Genomic DNA, 22,349 nt, shown 5'->3' on the forward strand with positions numbered 1-22,349 from the left:
ATATAATTTGTACATGGAAATTCTTTTCATTTGTTCATGTGTCATGGATATATGAAGAAATTTAACAAAGGTAATAATAATAATGTGCATATCTGGATAATTTAGAAAATTATCAGTATTAAGCTAATTAATCATGATGTAAAAAGGAAATATCATAAGTGAATAATTAGGCCGTTATTTCTTCAGAAATGAAAAAGAAGAAAATTATTTGGATTGAAATGCAAGCAGATATACAAAAATTAATGATTAATTATAAATCAATTTTTATGGAAATAAATAATACAGAAGCCAAACAAATGTTATCAATCAAAGAGTTAAAAAAATAAATTTGTATTAATAAAAAGTTCATTGCAAATATACAAAAAATAAATACAATTATGGACATATATGGAAATCAAATACAATTATGGAATATTTTACATCATATTTACAAGAATAAACTAATAATATTAGTCTTCTTTAGCAATAATTCGTTTTAACAATTCAACTCCTGGAAGATTTGGATCTTCTACATAACTTGAGGTAAGAGACTGTAAAAGGAGAAAGAAATTAATATTTTAAAACTGAATTAAATCTTCTTTATAAATTATAAAACACTGTTTATATCTTATAATTTATAAGGAAGTGGATTTATTTAATTAATTATAAATAAAGCATGAAATACTATTATTGGTGAAATTTAAACATAGTCCATTCTTTTCCTAAAAGAAGAGTTGAAAAGGAGAACATTGACCTAAGTTTAATTACTAATAATTTTAAAAAAATGCTTTACAAATTTTTCAATTGTCTGAAGATATAAACAGTGTTTAAAAGTTTTGAACAGATTTCAGGACTTTTTTTTTTTGAAAAGAAAAACAAACAAATATTTAAGGTTTTAATATACAAGAATATTTAATTTTGAAAATTCATCAACTATGTTATGAATTGCATGAGATGCACACAAATTATTATTCAGTGTTTCACCTGATATCAAGCAGCATGAAACATTTCAGCCATTATTAAATCATTGACTTCTGATTTTTTTTTCTTTCCAGTTAGCAACATCACAAGCTTTTGCTACATATATACAATAGTTTATAAATTTCACAAAGAAAAAATAATAATGGAATAATATTGGGACTTGTACAGCATGCTAAAAAAATCAACGTTCTCTGGCTACTATAGAAATTTTGAAAGTTCTACTTCAAGACAGTTTTCAGCTATAGATCGCCAATGTATTAACGAAAGAACTGTGAGAATATTACCTTATTTAAAACTATACATCAATTGTTACATTAAAGTATTCTTCAACTATTCAATTTTCATATATGCCCATTCTGTACTTCAATAGCAAATCTCATTTCATATAAAAAAAAGTAAAGCAAATTGAAACAAGAAAATAAAATTTGCATTGAGAATAAATTCAATTACATATTTTTATATATTATGCTATTATATACTATACAATGCTCTTTATAAGACTGTATCAATGCAGTTCTTCAAATGTAATAAGTTGTTCATCTTCATTCAGTTTCCAACAACATACGTCCAGTTGATGTATAAGACATACAGAAGGAAGAAATTATAATACAATCTTTTTAATAGTACTTCTCAAAGAATGATTATTTTGTCTTTCACCTTTTTCATTCTAATAGACTTCATGAGCCCCTTCAAAATAATCCACCAGTGAATTTTTATTAAATGAATTGTTTAATTTTGTGTATTCCCTAATTCAAAAGTATAAAATACAATTAATTCTTATCAAGATCTTTGATTTGATTGGAAATTTGTTGCATTCACATGTAATATTTCCAAGATGGTCAATGAAGCCATTTAAAATTCTTAAAAATATTTATATGCTCATTTATTGGTTTAAGATCAATAAGAATAAGATAAAACTAAAATAAATGAGAAGTTAGTCTTTAAATTTTTAATATTCCAGCTAACTTCTACAAAGACAAATTTTTCATATAAAAACAGTATGTGCGATATAAATAATATTTGGGGAATGTGATATCATAATATAAACAATAATAGCAATTTATTTACATGAGCCAAATAAAAGACAAGTATGAAACTAATAAGAAATTGAAGTAAGAACATTTATGTAATAATACAGAATATCAAGGATTATCTTTGATATGCACATGAACTGAATTGGAAACTGAAACTTTGTCAGGTGTTACAATCAAAAACTTCTCTTTCGATTATAAATAAGGAAAAAAGTCAAAGTGCAATGATAAATTCCTTGGGTCTAAACAAACAGGATGTTCAAATACTTTGGAGACAGTTCCAGAGTGCAGTGAGTAAACTTCAAGAGAAACATTAATTGTAATAGGAAATGTCAAAGATGACATTTAGATGGTCAGAAATATTAAAACATGCTGAAATTGATAAGAATGCACATAAAAAATAAATTGTTAATTTGGAAATTTTTAATTTGCCTTGTATTTTCATGCATTAGTTTAATCATTATAGAATATTTATGTAGATTTTCACTCATAAATACACTCATATTAACTTATCTTGGTATATTTTATCCACAGAGATATAAATTGTAGATTCTAAACATCAATTTGTGTTTAAAAATTAAAGTATCATGCAATTAGTTCCAGAGCTTGGTATTTATTGTATCTTAGCTCATAAACATTTAACGTCCAGAATCCTTAAAAACTAGCATGTCCATATTAATTGAAAGTTCAAAAAATAATCTCAGAATTCTCTTCAGAGATTCTAATTCACAAATACCCCCAGCATATGTCACAAAGTACAGCTGCTCCATAAGTTCTAAAGAGAACCACTTCTGAGAAGGCAATTAATATTCCATTTCCTTAATATGGCCAGCAATAGTAAGGAGGGTCAATTAATGGTACATCACATGTTACTTAGCAAAATTTTGAATAATATGTAAACATGAATTTTTTTAAAACTGTTTAATTGTGGTATTCAAATCACACGCAAATAAAATGTATTTGTGAAAAGCAAAAGCACAATTATTTGAATCAAGAAATATAATAATATAGATATGCAAAATTATATTTACCATAAATTTATCTTCACAAGAAAACCTTAAAAGAGTTAAACATTCTTCACTAAGTTCATTAACTTCATCTGCAACAAAAAATTTTAATCAGAAACATTGAATTTACGTTTATTTTGAATTTACATTTTATTTGAATGTAAACAACTTTTGTTGAACTTTAGGTATTTTGAAAAAATATTTCATGTAATACAGTGAATTTATGATCACTGCAGTTCGAAAACTATATAAAGGGGGGGGGGGGGTTGCATACTAAGCATCTAGTTATTCACTAAAAAAAATAAACAAATGAATGTTATTTTATAAAGCAAAATATATTTTGAAGTTGTATTTTCTAACACAATGTCAGTCATAAGACAAGTATATGTTCAGCAAGCTATTAATTTCAGAAAATTATGGGAAAAAAAAATTAAAAACTTATTCACAAATACTTTAACAAGATCTTAAAAATTTTGATATTTCCATGAATACAATTAGATAGCTAATATTAATATAAGCAAAACAGTTTATTTTTAAAACAAAACAAAGAGTGGAATACATGCCTCTTTAAGTAGTAAGAAAGTATTTTTCTTAATATGAATATTTTAATACAACTGCAAAAATCTAAGATTTTAATATCAAAGACAGAAATTTAGATACAAATTAAAAGTATTTTACCATTATTTTGGACATCATTTTGTTGCTGTAGATCAAGCACTGATATTAGAATGTCAAAACAGTGGATTTCCATCCTAAAATTTAAATATGATATTCAGTTTTCAATTCAATATCAGTATTAAGATAATAATTACATCTTATTTATTCAATCAAGCAAAAAAAGCAAGGAAACAAAAATATTTATCAGAAATGAAAAAATGCTAAATGGCATTATCTGTGATAAATGTATCTATAATTAAAATTAATAAGGTATTATATATATATATATATATATATGTAATATTATTTGTGGTGAAGCATGATGCAGTTGAAGGCAATGAAGATACTTTTAATTTCGTGACGTCGTTTTATTTCATTTTGAAGAAGCAAGCATATGTACAAGCGACGAGCACACAGAACGACACAGAAAGGAATGAGGGAAGACCTCTCGGACATTTTATCCCTGGTCTTATATAACCTATGATTTTGATAGGGAAAACATTTCTTCACAGTGCTAATGTATTATGAGATTTCGATAGGGATTTTCATTACAGGCGCCGAGAAGGTAGGGGAAACAAAGGGAGATTTTAAAAAAGAATTTGCTTCATCAGCGGTATGTTATCTCTTCACGCGTAGTGTGGGAAAGTTAGAGTTTAGCTGATTCAACAATTTAACAAAGCTTCTCTTGAATTAATTAAGTAGAGACAGTGGAATTGGATCACGAAATAAGAGAATATTTTAGAATGAAGTTACTATGGGCTAAATTAAGATGAAGTTACTATGAAAATTAATTAAATTGAAATTAGAGTTAAAATATCATTACAATTTTCTCCCCACTGCAAGACGCAGAAGTATGCCGGGGCCCTCGACATACAGCCTTACCTTACAGTGGTGGTCAAGTAAGAAACTAAAATTTAAAAGTCAAAATCAAAAATTGGTCAAGTAAGAAACTAAAATTTAAAAGCATATTAAACGTGATACCCGAGTTTCCCTTACCTTTACAATAATATAAAAATGATTTTTAACAAGATTATATAAAGCACAAAAAAGATAATATGATATCTGTGAATATATTGGATAATATTCAACAACACCAAAAATAATATTAAAATATGCAATGTACAAATGATTTTCTGAAGAAACTCAGTCTATTGTCTCTCAATCTGTAAGATTGTCTCTATTTGATGAGGAATGTCTCTAAAGAATGTTTGCATACAGGGTCCTTTAAATAGTAGAAGGCTCACCAAAATTATCAATTGAAATATTGGAATAACAAATTGAACTTATATAATAGTAATATATCAACACTGTTCTAATTTTTGTATATAACACTTGAATCTGAAAATAATAATATGAGATTCAAAATCTTATTATAGCATAAATATTTAAAATAAATAAGTGTGTATTTGTGAAAGAAAAACTTTAACCCACTAGTTAGCCAATTAGTGGTGAATAGTAAACCTTTGTCCACCAATTTCTAGTAGTGGGTGAAACTTAATGACCCAAAAGTAGGACATCAAGAAAAGGGGACGTAATTCTTATTCTCTCTCTACTCTCATCCAGGAATATTTATTTCCAAAGTGGAGAACAACATATCCAGGATAAAAATAGAAAGAGATAGAAATTAATTGTAAGGTTGACTCTTTTAGAAATTTAGCTATATTTTTAATTTTCCATGAATCATTTTTGTTATTCTCTTGACAAATTCTGTTAAAATATCCCAACCATAAATCCATCTTCATCCCATTTTCGGGATCAAAAGGGATTATGGAGGGTTCTTGGGCTATTTGTTCATTTTCTTTTTTACCAATTTCAGTTTCTGAACCTTGAGAATTAGACACATTTGTTTTATCTTGGTCAGTCATTTTTCCGGATCTTAATAACATTTAAGTATACTTCAAATAAAAAACATTATAATTTATGCATAAAATTTTAAAAATAAACTTGATAAATGACTAAAAATTCAATATTTTAAATAATACTATAAAAATATAACTCGCAATAATTCTAAAATTCAAAATCAAAAGAAAAGAAAAACACACAATATACGTAAATCTTGATTTTCACCGTTGAGTCGGGAAACACTTAACACTTTCTTGATGAATTATCACTTTTTAATTAATCACAAAAATGCAATTTTGAGCACTGGAAATGGTGACTACGGCAGGCTATTTTTATATTGAGTTGATAATGTAATACACAAGAGATATTTTCGAAATTTGAGTGATTCAATCTGGCATTGGAGACCACTGGCGAGTATTATATTGTGGTGATGATATAAAAAGGAAATCACGTCGAGATCATTATTATTCAGCACAGGCAAGGAGCCAGTAAATTTTTATGATGACAAGGAGCCCCAACACTTTGAAGATATAAGGAGCACGCACATGAGGATATGGAGCACAAGCACAAGGGTATTAAGCAGCAGTGTCGGATGAAGTCACAGGTTAGGCACGGTACCATCGACGATGCGGTAACATGACGGAATGCAGGGGATTCAACGGAAACTGGACTGGACCATGGACCACGGTTTGCACGAAACGATGTGGACGGAGGCAGCCGAAGGTGACGGCGATGAAAGAGCTTCGCCGCGGTAACATCGCAGCAGGCGAACCTGGACCGAAGCAATCATCTTTGGAGCGCGGCGATGGCCTGGCCAGCGGATTTAATTTTAATTCGTTTAGTTCATTTCATCATTTTTCACAGGAAACTATCCTTGTCGACTTTTTAATATGTAATATTATTTGTGGTGAAGCATGATGCAGTTGAAGGCAATGAAGATACTTTTAATTTCGTGACGTCGTTTTATTTCATTTTGAAGAAGCAAGCATATGTACAAGCGACGAGCACACAGAACGACACAGAAAGGAATGAGGGAAGACCTCTCGGACATTTTATCCCTGGTCTTATATAACCTATGATTTTGATAGGGAAAACATTTCTTCACAGTGCTAATGTATTATGAGATTTCGATAGGGATTTTCATTACAGGCGCCGAGAAGGTAGGGGAAACAAAGGGAGATTTTAAAAAAGAATTTGCTTCATCAGCGGTATGTTATCTCTTCACGCGTAGTGTGGGAAAGTTAGAGTTTAGCTGATTCAACAATTTAACAAAGCTTCTCTTGAATTAATTAAGTAGAGACAGTGGAATTGGATCACGAAATAAGAGAATATTTTAGAATGAAGTTACTATGGGCTAAATTAAGATGAAGTTACTATGAAAATTAATTAAATTGAAATTAGAGTTAAAATATCATTACACACACACACACACATATTATATATATATATATATATATATTACATTATGTACATGCATGTCTTAGAATAACCAATAAGAGTTTCACTAATTTGTTCCTTTTCCTTCGGAATTTTAATTTTAGAAAGCCAAATTGAATGCATCCACAGAAAATATACTGAGATGCATTAAATTACAAACTGTTTCAAAATTCAATTTCTAAACAATCTTAACTCATAAAAGAATATCAACTCCGTTATATATTACTTCCATATTTTATAGTTCCAGAAATATTTATGCAAGATCTATTTATTAGCTGTAGAAAATGTATAACAATTGCAAAAGAAAACTTAGTGAATTGAAAACTTGCCAACTGAGCAATACACACTAATTATAAAATTGAAATCTATCTATTGTGTGTATATATTTTAAATTTTAAAATGATACATTAATATTTACTTTATGTTATCAATTTTCTTATATTGAGGATCTTTGTCCTCATTACTTTCATTATCTGTGAAAAAAGTATAAAATTCTTTATAGTCATATTATTTTGTACATGAAACGATTCTTGCATCATATATATCTATAGAAAAGCTAGAGATTCATAAGAGAGAATTGAAAAATTCAATTTAGATAAGTATTTAATTCCATTCTCTTAACACCAGTGCAAATAACAAATTTATTTCATTCAGAAGGGAGAAATAAAAATTACATACCTTGGCCAACAAGATTTGATAACAGCTTTTAGGATTTGCAAAGTTATTATCTTGCAAGTTAAATCAGAAAACGGATTTTCTATCAAAACTGTTTTTACAACTTCTATCAAACGCTGCAATATAACAAACAAAATGATCTATATACATATATTAAAGGGAAAATTTCACAAATAGCATCATATTATTAAAATGCAAACTACAAGAAATTTTTTTAATCAAATTTTGCTCATAATACTATAAAGAAGACTTTTAGTGAAGGTTCCATAACTTATTTTTTTTTTATTTATTAAAATTCAAAACATGATTCTATATATAGAAAAAATATTTTATCATTATCTATCCTATTCAATCAAAATGTTGTGGATATTTTTAATTTATTGCTTGTTTTCCACTGAATTTCTACTTTCAATGTTAGTGTTCTACAAATTATTAATAATTTATGAAGAGATTTATTTGTAGGTTTTTAAAAATCATTTGATTGATTTAAAAATCACCTGTAATTCTTTTGAGAGTTTACAAGATTTAAAAATTATTTGATGCAAATGAACAAATGATGTACACATTTCAAAGAAAAATAAATATTCATACAATAAGAGGAATTTATATATAGCAATATTTCCCATATAAATATTTTTTAATTAATTTTTCTTTTAAAAGAAATACATTTATTTATGTATATATCTGCATGCAAGCAACAATTTAAATTATGTTTTTACCAACACTTTATTTTATTGTCATGTTTGCACTACACAGCCACTAAAGCCTATGTGTGATAATAGTAACATTTGATAACATTATTCATTAAATTTTAAGTATTTCATATTTTACTCACAAATACTAAAGTACTACCACATAAAGGAGTAACCCTTATTCTGTCTTGGCACTAGTGTAGTAACTTGGTACACTTGTGTAATCTGGATAACTATCATTGCAGCAGTAATAAATGGGAAGGTCAGCCTTAAGAAGTCATAAGGACCAAACCATAATGTACAATTCTCTTCAACAGGAGATTATATTCATCAGTATAATGTCTCTTTTCTTTAGTATAAACCAGAAAAGAAATTTATTCTTCAAACCTCATAAAAGCTAATTAAAATTACCAGCTAACTTTTTTAATACAATACTAAAATTGATTGCTGCTGAAATACACATAAAATGGGAAAAGCCAGAAAGGGGAAAAACTAAAATATGGCTAGTATCAAAATATTTTTTTTCTTCTTCTTTATTAGAATTTGGAGCAGAGTTATATTTTTTCACAATAAGTAATAATGACTTGAGAAGAAGCCTGTAAGTACTTAATGATGCTAATCTTTTGGTCATAAACCTTTTATTATTGTTACATTTTAGTATGCTGATGCAATATATTTATTTATACTAAATATGACAAATGATTCTTAAAAAAAAAAAAAAAAACTAAAACTAACTGTACCTTTAAATGATTAAAAGGAGGACTGCACTCAACAAAATCTTTAATATGTGAAAGATAAATCTTTTTCATCTCACGGTTATTTTCATATTCTGCAGTAAAAAGCAGATGATTGAAGATTTTGTCTCTTTCTTCCCAATAAACCAGTTTGGCCTGTAAAAGCATACAATTTTAATTAAACTCTGGATCAATTAAAAAAATCAGAAATATAGAAAAATAAATAGACAAAAATTAACAAGTATATTATTTTCCCACAAATTTAAATATGTGTGCATATGCTACAACAATAATAAAAAGTCCAAAATGAGTAAATTAGTAACTGAGCTATGTAAAGAAAGTATTTATGCTTGCTTATAAAAATAATGTATAAGTACAAACAGTAAATCATCAAATATTTATTTAAATAAGTTAGAAATTTTTAAATTACTAATTCACTGAGATTTCCATAAGAAACAAAATATCTATAATTTAGTAATCAAACCGAAATAAAATAACTTTCTAATAAAACTTCATAACAAAAAAAAAAAAAAAAATACCACCATAAAATGTTTTACATGTATTCTAAATTGATAAATAAGCTGTGAAAAAAATTTAGGTAATAGATTACTTTAAATTAAATAAAGTAAGTAAATTCAATAAACAAAAGATTAACATCTCATTAAAATTTAAATACATGTCCCCTTCCCCAAAATAACACACATACACTGAAATAAGCATTATATAAACAATAAAATATGAGTGCAAATCTAATATTAATTAAAATACCAAATACTAATTCAATACATGTATTAATTAATCAAACTAAAAATTTAATTAACTGTTAATCTTGCTGAAATTCAAGCAAAAATACAATTGAGATAGAAAAGGAAGAATTGAGTACTTCCCCATTCGAAATTTCACCTCTAAATAATTTCTTTTTGTGAAAGCACCTAAAACAATTGTAGCTCAGGAACTAAGAGCAAATACTGAAAGATGATATATCGAAATACTAAATGACAGGATTAGTAAAATTTAGAATTCTATAAGCTGATGTCATTAACAAAACTTGAAGAAAACACCACTTGTTTTGTACACTTTCAACAATTGACAAGATTCTAAATTTCTGTTAATAAATTTGAGCATGAATCTGTCATATTGTCATCATGTCATATATGAATTACTACAAAATGAGTTTTATTTGCAATTTATGCCAGAGCTGATCATAATAATACACATGCACACTGAGAAGTCTGAATTATTAAAGACATTAATGGTTGGAGAGAGTGATGCTAATGTTTTGCAGTGGATTGAAGTGTTTAGGAAAATTGATAGAGACGCTACATGTGAAGTACTATCAGTCATAACATTTTTAAATATATGGAATGTTACATCATCTGACATTCACTATGAAGTTTGTGATGGATACTGTGAATAAATCATTAGTTCATAAGTGAATTTCCATAGAGCTGTTTCCATTAATAGCAATGCTTGTCCTATATAAGGATTCATTAGACGTTGGTTGTGAATTATAACTTTAAACCCCTCATAGTTTATTTTTCACTCTTATTTTTATTTCTTTTTACAGTTTAAGACTTTCACTTCCGTTAAGACATTCCAAAATAATGATGCTATGAAACAATTTTTTGTCACATGGTTATCATCAAAGATGGCATCATCTTTGATACAGGAAAACCATTATGGTCCTTCATTATGACAAAAGCCTCTGCATGTTATGTTTAAATGTAGTTCAAAGCATGTATCTCAATTAACAAAAAAGTGCTATGCGCTAAAATGTTATTTCAAAAATTGACTGAATGGGTTTATAGTCTGGGTGCTCTAAGTAATTGATACTTCACATAAAAGACATTTGATATGCTTATATGTTAAGACAAAAAAAAAACAAAAACAAAGGTCAAAGTTTTTTGTTCTAAACTATTAGCCATTATACATGTAAAAATTATGTATAATTCAAATTTTCAGTGTTGTTTCCTACAATATTAGAGATTTTGATTCGATAATAAATATAATAGATTAATGATATCAATGTAAACATTCACAATCTTAATGTAAAAAAAAAAAAAAAAAAAACTAAGAAATATTTATAACATGGAAAATAAAAATATAAAAAATAGAAACATTCTTGTCTTAAAGTTTTCAAACAAGTTTTTAAAACTATTAAATTTAAAAATAACATTAAACATATAGAAAGACAAGAATTGAACGGAATATCTAATAAACAATAACTACAGATGAATGCATAAAATGAATAAATATATCATAAGGCTTTCAAGAGTTTATTACCTTTTGTGTTTTCATCATTGGCAATTTTAGAAGACAAGGGAATAATACTTCTATTACAGGAAGCTCTTTTAAATAAATAAGAGAAAACAAGGAATGAAAAATAACATCTTCTTTACCATCTAATTTCATTAATGTTGGTGGCTATGAAAAAAAGAATTTAAAATTTTATATATAAATTCTCAATGAGAAATAAAAGTATATACTATATTCAGCAAAAGATTAGTTACAGAAGAGGCCTTTAGTTCATGATAGAAGGTTCTAAAATAAAAAGGCACTTAATAGCAAATTTTTAATAGAACAGTTATGAAAATCATGAGCCACGAACAATTCTATAGATTTCTATTTCATTTTGTCACTGTAAATAAACATGTGTAATTTGGTATATGAGATTGAAATAATTCTAATATATCATATAACATTTTGCTAATAAACTTACAAAATAAAGAATCAGAATTTGTTATAAAACTTAACAAAAGTAATTAGATTGCAAAACTTGTACTTTGGAGTTAGCTTCCTATTCTACTCCAAAATTACTAGTTATTTCAATTCAAAGAAATTTCAATCAAACGAGATATTATTTTTCAATACAATTACAGTCAGCATATTTAATAAAGGTGGTGGTGGGGAAGTCATAAACATCATGAAAGACAAATATTAGTTGCTAAAAATTAATGAAGATGGTAAATTAATTAAATTTGTATATTTATAAGTTTAATTATCCATGCATTAAATAAGAAATATTTTATAAGAAGATTACAATAATCCAATTTTAACTATCATCAAGAGTGCATCATAATCATATTTTTATAACTATACAAATCAATAAATGTGTTCTTTTCATTTAATAACTTCTTTAATGGACTTCATGTTTTAGATTATAAATGATAGATAAGCATTCAAAGAAAACTTACGACATTGTCAAGTAGATGGCTAAAACATTGAATACCCAACACTTTCTGTGGAACAGCATGATAAGACACAAACATAAATGGAGGAGGGAAAACATCAGGTAAATATTCCACCAAGTGGGGATGCTAAAATAAAAGAATAAAAAATTTTCTTCAGAGTTTACAGAAATATGTCATGCCAATCATAATAAAAGTGATATTTAATCTTTGAATAACTGGATATTGTTAACTTAGAATTTTACTTTTAAATAAAGAGAAAATTGAAATTAAAAAAAAAAAAGGGGGGGGGGGTACACCAATTATAGAAATTTTGAAACCTATACATTTATTGAAGAAGGATGGGCAGAGAATATTACTAATTTATAACAAAAACAGAAATGAAAGAAATAAATACATTCATTCTGTAACAATTTAGATTTATATTAAGAACACTGCTACATAAGAATGTAATTGTGAATTAAGTGCAGAGAAATTATAAAGATACTACAAATGCTAGTATAATACTCCTTTAAAACTCTTTAATAAGGATAAAAAAAATTTATTAAAAAAAATGGCTTTTACTGATTCAAATACTAATACTAATACTGATACAAAACACACATAAAAGGTATTGGTGATGAATAAAGGGCTTTCATGACAGACTTAAAAAAAAGATAACATAAGATTTGATTTTGTCTTCTTAAATATACATAATTTGCATTGATTCTATGATTGAGCAAAATTAAGATTTGCATTTTATAAGTTCCCAATTATGAACAAGCAGTCAGGATTCCGAAATTCTAATCTTGCAATACCACATAAGAAAATCAGACTTAATATTCAATTACTTGTTAGCAAATAACTCAGCACCTTATAATATATAATGGGAACAATGTAAAAAAATAAAAAAAAAAATGCTGAAAGGTTTTCTTTTAATAGACAAAATAAAATTATGTTACTATACAAAATATTAATTACCATAAGATAAAAAAATAATGACATAAATCGATGGAGAAAGAGAAAAAAAATGAGTTAATAACAAATCATTTTATAGTAATAAGCTTAAAAGATACAGTCTGAATTCTCCTTCAGCTTAAATTCATTTGGCAATTATTAGTTACCTTTATTTCACTGGAAACTTTTTATAAAATAACATAAAATAGGGATTAAGATATCCAACAGACTAACAAGTAAATCTGAAACTGAAAATGTCATTATTTAACTATCTGTAGTGAGATTCAACACAACTTATATTTCCATGAAAAACCATTTTGAATATATCACTCAGTGTCATAATAATATATTTACTGAAAAAAAAATTTCTTTTTGATAAAATCATAGTCTATGCATGTTTATAAATCAGCTTTAGGATAAATACTGAATAGGAAAAACGGCCTAAATAAGTGAATATCCAAACCCTTAATTTTTTCCAAAGAAACAAAAATTTAGAATATTTTAAAGTAAAATTGTACCCAATGTTGTCCTGGAATTGTATATTCTCAGGTTAGTGGGTTTTCCTGAGGGTTTGATTCCCTACCTACAGACCACAAAAATAAATATGAACAAGTTGTTGTAAAAATGGCACGAACAAAAAACACTCAATTCCAAATAAAAGAATATATTTTAGCATCAGTTAAAATTCAGAAGAAATCAAAGAACTTTTAATTCTTCATTTCTGCCATAAAACACAAAAATGATTTTTTTTTAACAAACTAAATAAAAGCTTTCTTAAAATCATTAAATCTATCTTAACATTTTTTTTTTCTTCCTTCATTTGATATCGCTGTATGAAGCATTACTATTTAAAAGACAACACAGCAAAGTTCATACGTGTACTGTTTAGGTATGGTAGAATTAACAAATAATAACCACTTTTTGCTGTTAATTAAAGCTTTATTTTAACTTATTTTCCACTATATCACCACCAGGTTCAATACAAATACTTATTATGGCATAATAAAAATCTTCATTAAATATTTCAAATAATACTGGTGAAACAACTGAAATAGCATCATCAGATGACTTGCTAACCATCAATCAAAAAGTGAATAAAACACAATGGTTACGTAATTTTTTTTTTACATAGTAGATAGATGTATTTTAACCCACCTTTACATGACATAATAACCAACTAAATATGTAACATGAACTTGGATTCAACATCCAAGTGTCTTTCATTAAGGATGGTCGCATTTTCTTCAAAATTCCTTTAAAAATTGTAGGATGAAAATTATCATCACAAAGCAAGCTCATTAAACTGCTATGCTGAGTACATTGCAAGAGATCAGATAAAAATTCTGAAAAATAAAAATACTTGATTTAATATAAGTAGGAAATTAGGAAATTTGCTTTATAAAATCATAATCTTGAATTGAATTTTTTTTCTTCTCCTATTTTATTTATTGATGATTTATGATTATATGTCAAAGTTTTTATGCCTTAAGCAGAGACAAATAGTTTCAAAACTTCAATTATACAATAAAAATTATATAGCAAAAAAAGTCGTAAATATATAAATTAAGGAAGATATATAATCTGATATTTTGTATATAAAAAAGGAAAGACTGATAAAGTAACTGGACATGATTGAAATATATTAAAAACAACTGAAAGGAGATTAAAACGTTTTTGATCTGTAAATTTTGATGTCAAATGTACACTTTTCTTAGGTCAATCAATTAGTTAAAACAATTGCGAATCTTGGAAGACACATATTCAAAGTGAACAAAGCAATTACTATATTATTACTAATTACGATATCATTGCGGTGCTAAATAAAATCCATAAAAAGTTTTATTGTTCAAAATAATTGATAAAAAAATTCCCAATTGTTGGATGCTGCTTGATTTAATAGCAAATATCTCACAAATAAAATTTACACCTGGAAAAAAAAAACAATAAAATGGATTTCTTTTTAGAATTTTTACTATGGATCATAAAAAAAAAAAAAAATGAATTACATGCAAATATGAGAGTAGAACTCAACTATCTTAGCTAATTGGAACCAGTGGCAGATTTTTTTTTCATGAAATTACAAAAAAAATTTTTTACTCATAAGTAGCTCAAAATTTTTAATTTCAAATCTACATATGAAATTTGTTGCATTTCAAATGTAATAAATAACCAGAATATAATATAATTTCCCAGCAGATTTTTCATTTGAAAATAAAATGAATGGTGAAAAGATAAATCAAGAAAATAAGAGTACCATTCTTACACACATTTTCATTTCCAGCAAGTCAAATTGTTGATGCTTGTCTAAAAATGAGCATTAATTAAGATGTGCAATAAATGATACACAACATTTGTTGTTTTTAATATATATAATAATTGATTAATAATAAAAATTTTCTGAATATCTGAATATTTCAGAAAACTACTTTCATATCTTTTATCCAAGGAGAGATAGAGATTTCTAGCAAAGGAAATGGATATCCAACAATATGTTTCCATCCAGACAGAAAAAAAATAGAAACCAAAACTCATAAATCGCCAATAACAGAAAAATCTGAGAGAACAAAGATTAGCTTTGGATGGGATAAAAAAAAAAAAAAAATTAATTAGTTTGTAACATTCTGAGCAGGAGATGGTCTCTTAGCAGCTTTAACATATCTAAACTAAAAGTGTTGCGTTTGACTTCCACTAATTAATAGTATGCACAATGTACTTTGATGAGCATTTCACAGACTAGCCCTGACTTGTGCTTTTCTTGCTTCTAAATTCATGTTGTGTCTTAATTTCATGTTATTGCCTTTGTCCTTACAAAATTTTACTTTCAGAGTGAGAAAGTAAGCAAATATATATTTCTCAAAGCAGAAAAGCAAGCAAATAAGATTTTTTTTTTTTTAATGAAAATGCAGCAATTTTAAAAAATAATTTTAGGCAGGATTGCAACTTTTATGGATGAGCCACCAATAATTGGAACCCTAATTACCTCAGTGAAGGGAAGCTGAATTTTAAATCATTTTCTTTTTCTTTCAGTGAGTTTTTTCCAAAATGCTTATTTGAAATTATAAATCTAAATTGACAAGAACTACCACATATTAACACTTTTATTTGTGATCAAAATTATTGAGTATATTTAAAAAAAAATAGTTTTGATAACAGGATTTACAAAGGTTACTGAATTTTGATGTTTCCTTAACATTTTTTTTAACATCTATTTAACAATATTCTTAAAATAATTGTTTCTGCTGCTCAAAAAAGAAATTTTGAAGACATTAATAATGTCTTTTTTCCCCCCTTCTTTTCTTGAATACATAGAATTGGCTCATTTCACTATTGAAGAGCTTAAGGAGGAATTGAGATTTTATTTACTTATGTAATAAGTTTGAGTTACAGAAAGATTTCTTCCAATGACCCTCTACAACCAAAGTTATAAAAATCTGCTTCAATTTCAATTGACACTTTCTGAAGAATTCAGTTATTTTATTTAAAAAAATAATATTTAATTTTCTGGTACTGAGTTAATACAGACCTTAATTGATAGAAATCATGTTAATCAAACTTCCATTGTATTGTAGTTGAAGTGCATGAAGTATCATAAGTCGTAGCAAAACCAAGACTTTGCGTCTTGATAGATATTTATCTTTATGATCAGCAACAAATAAGATTAAGCAAATTATAGGAAAACCAATCAAAACTGAACTTAGAAAATTCATTGTAAGTGTTCTATAACAATTTAAAATAATAAAGACATAAAAAATAAGAAAGGGTTCGATACATCAACCATAAATACGACTTGGGGCTTTAGTTTGCAATTTATTTTTTCTCAATAGTACTTTTTGAAGAGTGCAAAATTGCTTAAAAAAACTTAAAAAATCATGGGGCTAAACTTTATTTTTAGAAGTTTTGATATGTAGAGATTACTGATTCTATGAAAAGTGTAGTAAAAAATTGTAAACCAACATAGCATTCAGTTCTTATGGCCCTTGAATTTTATTGCCAAGTAAACGAGGAATATTGTCAAGATGGCTGCTAAATGAATAATGGACATTAGAAAGTTTGATGTAATCTGAGAATCCCAAAATAAGCTGGGCTTAAATATCCACAAGTACATAGCATTTACATGTTTTAACATTTAAAATTTGGTAAATAGTGCTTAAGTTTTGCTATAAAACACAAATATAATTTATCTTGAGCAGAAAGTTTTTTTTTTAGAAATAAAAGCAACAAGCATTTGTAGGTTATGTGATAAGGAATTTTTATTTTTGTTTTATTCACTAATACAGACTATACTTATGTGTGTGCAGTTTGATATGCAAAATTTTACCAACTACAATTTAAGCATACTTCACTGAACAGAGAGGTGAATAAACTATTAACTGGGAATATTTGTGAGTTGTAATTAGCAAATGAATTCAATCAGGAATGTTTAAATGCACACATTCCAAAATAGTTCCTCAAATATTTTGCGATTCCTTATTTTACAATATTTAATTATTTAAGTTACTAAGAGAGTGATGTCTAGGACAACACAATTCTCTTTTGTATTATTACAGAAAATAATGAAAGTATTCAATAATCAAAAGTGCAATATAAAGGAACATACAAGAAATGTCCAACTACTGTAATACAAAAATTTCAATATTAAAGTGAGAATCATAACCATATATTATTTATGAAATATCAATATATATTCTGATCAAATTCAAACTCTGATAATGGAGTTGTATGTATTGTCTAGGTGAATAAGACATATGCACATATGAAAGAATAATGAAACCTATCATTGTGTGGATAGAAGATGACTGATGTCAAGAGATAAACACTATGCTTAATGCTTTAAGTAGCACAACTGATAATTCCAAGGATAAAATATCCTTAGGATTTCAGGAATTAACTAAATAAAAAGGAAAAAGCTGATTTGTTATATGTTAAAACTATCATAAAAATAACTGAACACATAAGATCTTGAAGGGGAGGACACATATTTTATAATTTCAATGAACAAGCGTAAAAATTTATTTTCTAGTTAAAATCATGTAGTGTTAAAGATAAGAACATATTTAATGATTTTAATCATTAAATAAGATATATATATCTTTTTAATATTAGAATATTTATTTCTGTCTAATGATAGTATCTTTAGAGGCATGGTTTGCACACTCAAAAATGTTTATTAAATAGAATAGTATGTAAATGTAATTCTGAAATAATGTAAAAAAAATCTTTAAAAATTCATAGAATTTCAGAAATGAACTATTTTTATTTATTTTTGGAATTTGCAAGTAGGAAAATCTAAAGTAAATAAGAAGCATCACACAGACAAAATTTGTGGAGTGCATCTTCATAATTTTTTCCCCCTCCAAAAACCAAAACTTGGACACTGTATATGCAAATAGACATCAATGAGAATTTCCTAAAACATTACATTTCTAATTGCAAATATTCCAAATGTTCAGGAATTTTTTTTTTCTTTTCTGATAAGGATTTCACCACATAACCCAAAAAAGTTATTAAAAATATAATCAATGAACAGAGAAAGTTTTCTGAAACATATATATCACATAAATGAATCCTGTATTTAAAAATTTAATGACAGCAAAAGAAAAAAAAAAAAAAAAAACATTTAAGTGCTGAAAACAAAAAGTCCATAAAAATCCATTTTTTTTAAAAAAATATTTTAATAATAGATCTATAAAAATGTTTTTATAAGTGAAATGCTTGTTTAATAAACTTATAATGTTAATAATACAAAATGCTAGGCAATGCAAATAAACAAATCACTATAAAGTAAGTATATCAAAAAGTTATTTTATAAAATTTGTTTAAATGTTTTGAGGATTAAATTGCAACAATAAACTTATTTATTCATTCATGAATATATATAGAAAATCATTATTACCTTCAGATGATGTAATAGAGTTACTACTGCTCCAATGATATGTTTTATTATGAGTAGCACAAAGTAATAATACATTTATAAGAAAATGGCGCTTAAAACCATGTTCCATGGATTGTACTTCCTTCAGTAGTGGTTTCAGGCACTGAAAACACTCTACTGCATTTACAGCAGTATAAGGAAAGTCTTCAGGAGAGTAATCTATAATTAGAAAAACTGAAGCTTAAAAATACTACAGTAATACAAACATGAACATTTCAGTTCAGAGATATCTTGTATACACTTCAAAATTTTGGTTTTTATAAGCATTGCCATCCATGTGGTGAAATGAATAAAGCATAATGGACTAAAATAGAATGATATTTGTTTCATAGACTTGCATACGAGTTAAATATTTTAAATATATTAATGAGTTCTTTGTTTAATAGGTAGACAGGTTATTTACTACACGAGTTTTACAACTAATCTGCCAAAAAGAAAGCCAGCATCATTCCCTTAGTTATTCTTCTAAATGCAAGTAATACTCGAACAATTGCAAAAAATATAAAAATTGTTTTAATAAAAAATCATCACCTTTAAAAAATTAATTTAAATGCAAAATATTTTAATTTTTACATTATATTCAGAAATATATTAACAATCTACATTTATAATTTGTAGAATAAATAATTGGAAAATCTTAGTAAAGAATTGATAAAATGTAAAGGAATTACAAAGTATTTTTAAAGAAAAAGATACATGTTATAGGTTAACAATCTTAGTATAGTCTAAACAATTGTCATACTGCATTTATTATTACAATGAAAAAAAAAAAAAAAAAGAAGTTTTAAATCCCCAATTACTAATAAAATCTTGTGTAATTTGTTCCGTAGAGCCACATGATGTACCTTTATTGTCACACTCAATATTTCATATCCTTCTATTTCAAGACTTGGGTGTGTTTGCCTAGATGAACCCTTATTAAAGGACAATTTATTACAAAGTAATGGATATAGTTGTACAACTAGCAGTTGAAGATATTTTGTAAAGTCTTTTAAAAGCATATACATATACACTGCAATTAAATTGTTAATAAATTTCAATGCAGTCATGCTAAATGATAAAAATATCTTCATTTTCATATATGTTGTCTAAGTAGTCCAAGAAAAATACTATAAATATGTTTTAAATCCTATGAAATAAATAGCATTATACATATGAATATTATGTTCATTTTTCTTGGCAGATTCATTTTCAGAATTAAAACTGAATCAATAGAATAACAGTCACATAGTGAAAGCTACATTTACACTGCCATTTATTTTATAAAATTTTATTTTATTTAGCTTACAAGTTAAATATAAAAATACAAGACAAATAATGTACTCAATCCCCCCTCCCCAAAGAAGAAATACATTTAAAAGGAAATTTCATAGGTCAAGTTATGCATTATACCTTTATCTTATGAATTTAAATTAATTATATATATATTTACAGCAAAGAAAGTTACTGCATTAGCATATTCTTAAGAGCTAGTATAATTATCTATTTTTATTTAAAACAAAGCTTTAAAATAACTTTTTTCAACTTTATATGTCAATGAATAATGTAATGTGACACTTCTGACTTCAAGTGGTCATTCAAGACAAGTTTTGATGATTTGATGGTGAGATTTGTTACTATAATTTTCAGTCTTACTTTTTTTTCTTACTTTCATAGCTGATTGATTTAAAACAAAAATAATCTAATATTTCTTTTAACTTACTTTTTTTTGGAAATAATGAAAGAATTGTCTCTATTCTATGATAACCAATGAATAAAACAATGTAACAATTGCAATGAAGAAAAACTTCATAAAATGCATTCTAATGATCAATATAACACTACTTGAATAGAAAAGAGAAATCTTGAATTGTATGAAAAAGACAAATCATTACCTCGATCATCTGAAGATACTTGATGAACAAGTCCAAATCCAACAGTAAGTTCACAAAGTTTACAGATAATACAACTTTTGGATAAATCATTCGGAAATGCAGCAATAAAATCTTCCAAATGACTTATTAAATACTGTATATCATTCAAAGTGATATTCTAAAAAAGTAAAATACCATAATGTAAACAATGAAGAGAAAAATTTGTGAAATAAAAACAAATTTTAAGGAACATTGGCACTTCATATATTGTGAAGCATCATTATTTTCATTACCTAACAATACATTCTGGGGTTTATTATAAGATAAAGCACTAAAATGTTGTTTGAATGAAAGATAAATTTCAAATCAAAAATGATTTTAAATCAATATAAGTGAATCCAATCTTTACCTTAGTTTTATATTCAGCTTCATTATTTGGTATGGATCCAGTAAGTATTTTCACATATCTTTTAAAAATTTCACGACAGTCAGCATCCATTTTCGAATTGAAAATTCCTTTGAACAAAAAAAAGTAAATTAATAAAATTATAAAAGTAGGCTTCATTTTAAAAACAGAACTAACATTTACCATTCTGAAAAGAAATATAACATATTAGTGAAATAAACTTCAGCAATTCTAATAATTTACTTCCGCTTATTTGAATAAATTTATTACAGTAACGGACTAATATATGATTCACTTTCTACAATATTTCATTTAAATTTTGAGAATTATGGTTCACATTAGTTAAAAAAACAAACTAAAAAAACTATCATAAAAGTCGCTCATTTTCAACTTTAAAAAAAAAAAAGTGTTTTTGACTAAAAAAATACATGATTTTTTTGTCGACTCCTACTTTTTGCATATGTGATTAATTTGCTCCACATGAACATAAAGGCTTTTCAAAGCAATTACTTTTTATAAATAATGTATACAAGTTGAATCAAATAATTTCTTCTTGATCGAAATTATATAAGGACTATATTATAATACAAAAGGAAATTTAAAATTTTAATGCAATGTGTTAAAATAAAAATATTTTGAAAATTCAAAGGAATGAAAAATCTTTTAGTAAAGAAATCGGCTATATCAAATTTACCTCCTTCGAAATCAAAACTGGGATATAAACAAAGTGCACTTTACTTCATTTCAATTCAAATTCCTATTTCTTTTAATTTTCGAAAACATTTTTCTATGCAAGCTGGATGCTGGTAGAGATGCATAATCCACGATATTTTGAATAAAAAATAATTTTGCTATTGTTATTTTTAAATATTTGTTCCAAATATCTGTTATTTCAATCATATTATTAATTTAAAATTATTATTTAATATTAAATATAAAATTTATTAATTGTAATTAATACTTAATTTACTAATTTAAGTAAGGTGTGATTGAATTAAT

The 22,349-nt window shown here is 26.2% G+C and overlaps 1 protein-coding gene across 1 annotated transcript; it reads right to left on the bottom strand.

The window, feature by feature from the left end:
• Positions 1-349: 349 nt before the first annotated feature.
• LOC129962537 (TELO2-interacting protein 2-like) lies at positions 350-22,059 on the bottom strand. Its single transcript, XM_056076293.1, has 12 exons — positions 22,045-22,059; positions 21,354-21,460; positions 20,966-21,122; positions 19,053-19,250; positions 14,315-14,502; positions 12,230-12,352; positions 11,319-11,459; positions 9,042-9,191; positions 7,613-7,725; positions 3,677-3,750; positions 3,023-3,090; positions 350-530 (listed from the first exon to the last, which is right to left on the bottom strand). Exons 2-12 carry the CDS (start codon positions 21,441-21,443, stop codon positions 450-452), a joined length of 1,383 nt encoding a protein of 460 aa, XP_055932268.1. The 5' UTR covers positions 21,444-21,460; positions 22,045-22,059; the 3' UTR covers positions 350-449.
• Positions 22,060-22,349: the final 290 nt, after the last annotated feature.

Source organism: Argiope bruennichi, chromosome 3, assembly GCF_947563725.1.
Source record: "Argiope bruennichi chromosome 3, qqArgBrue1.1, whole genome shotgun sequence".
NCBI lineage: Eukaryota > Metazoa > Arthropoda > Arachnida > Araneae > Araneidae > Argiope > Argiope bruennichi.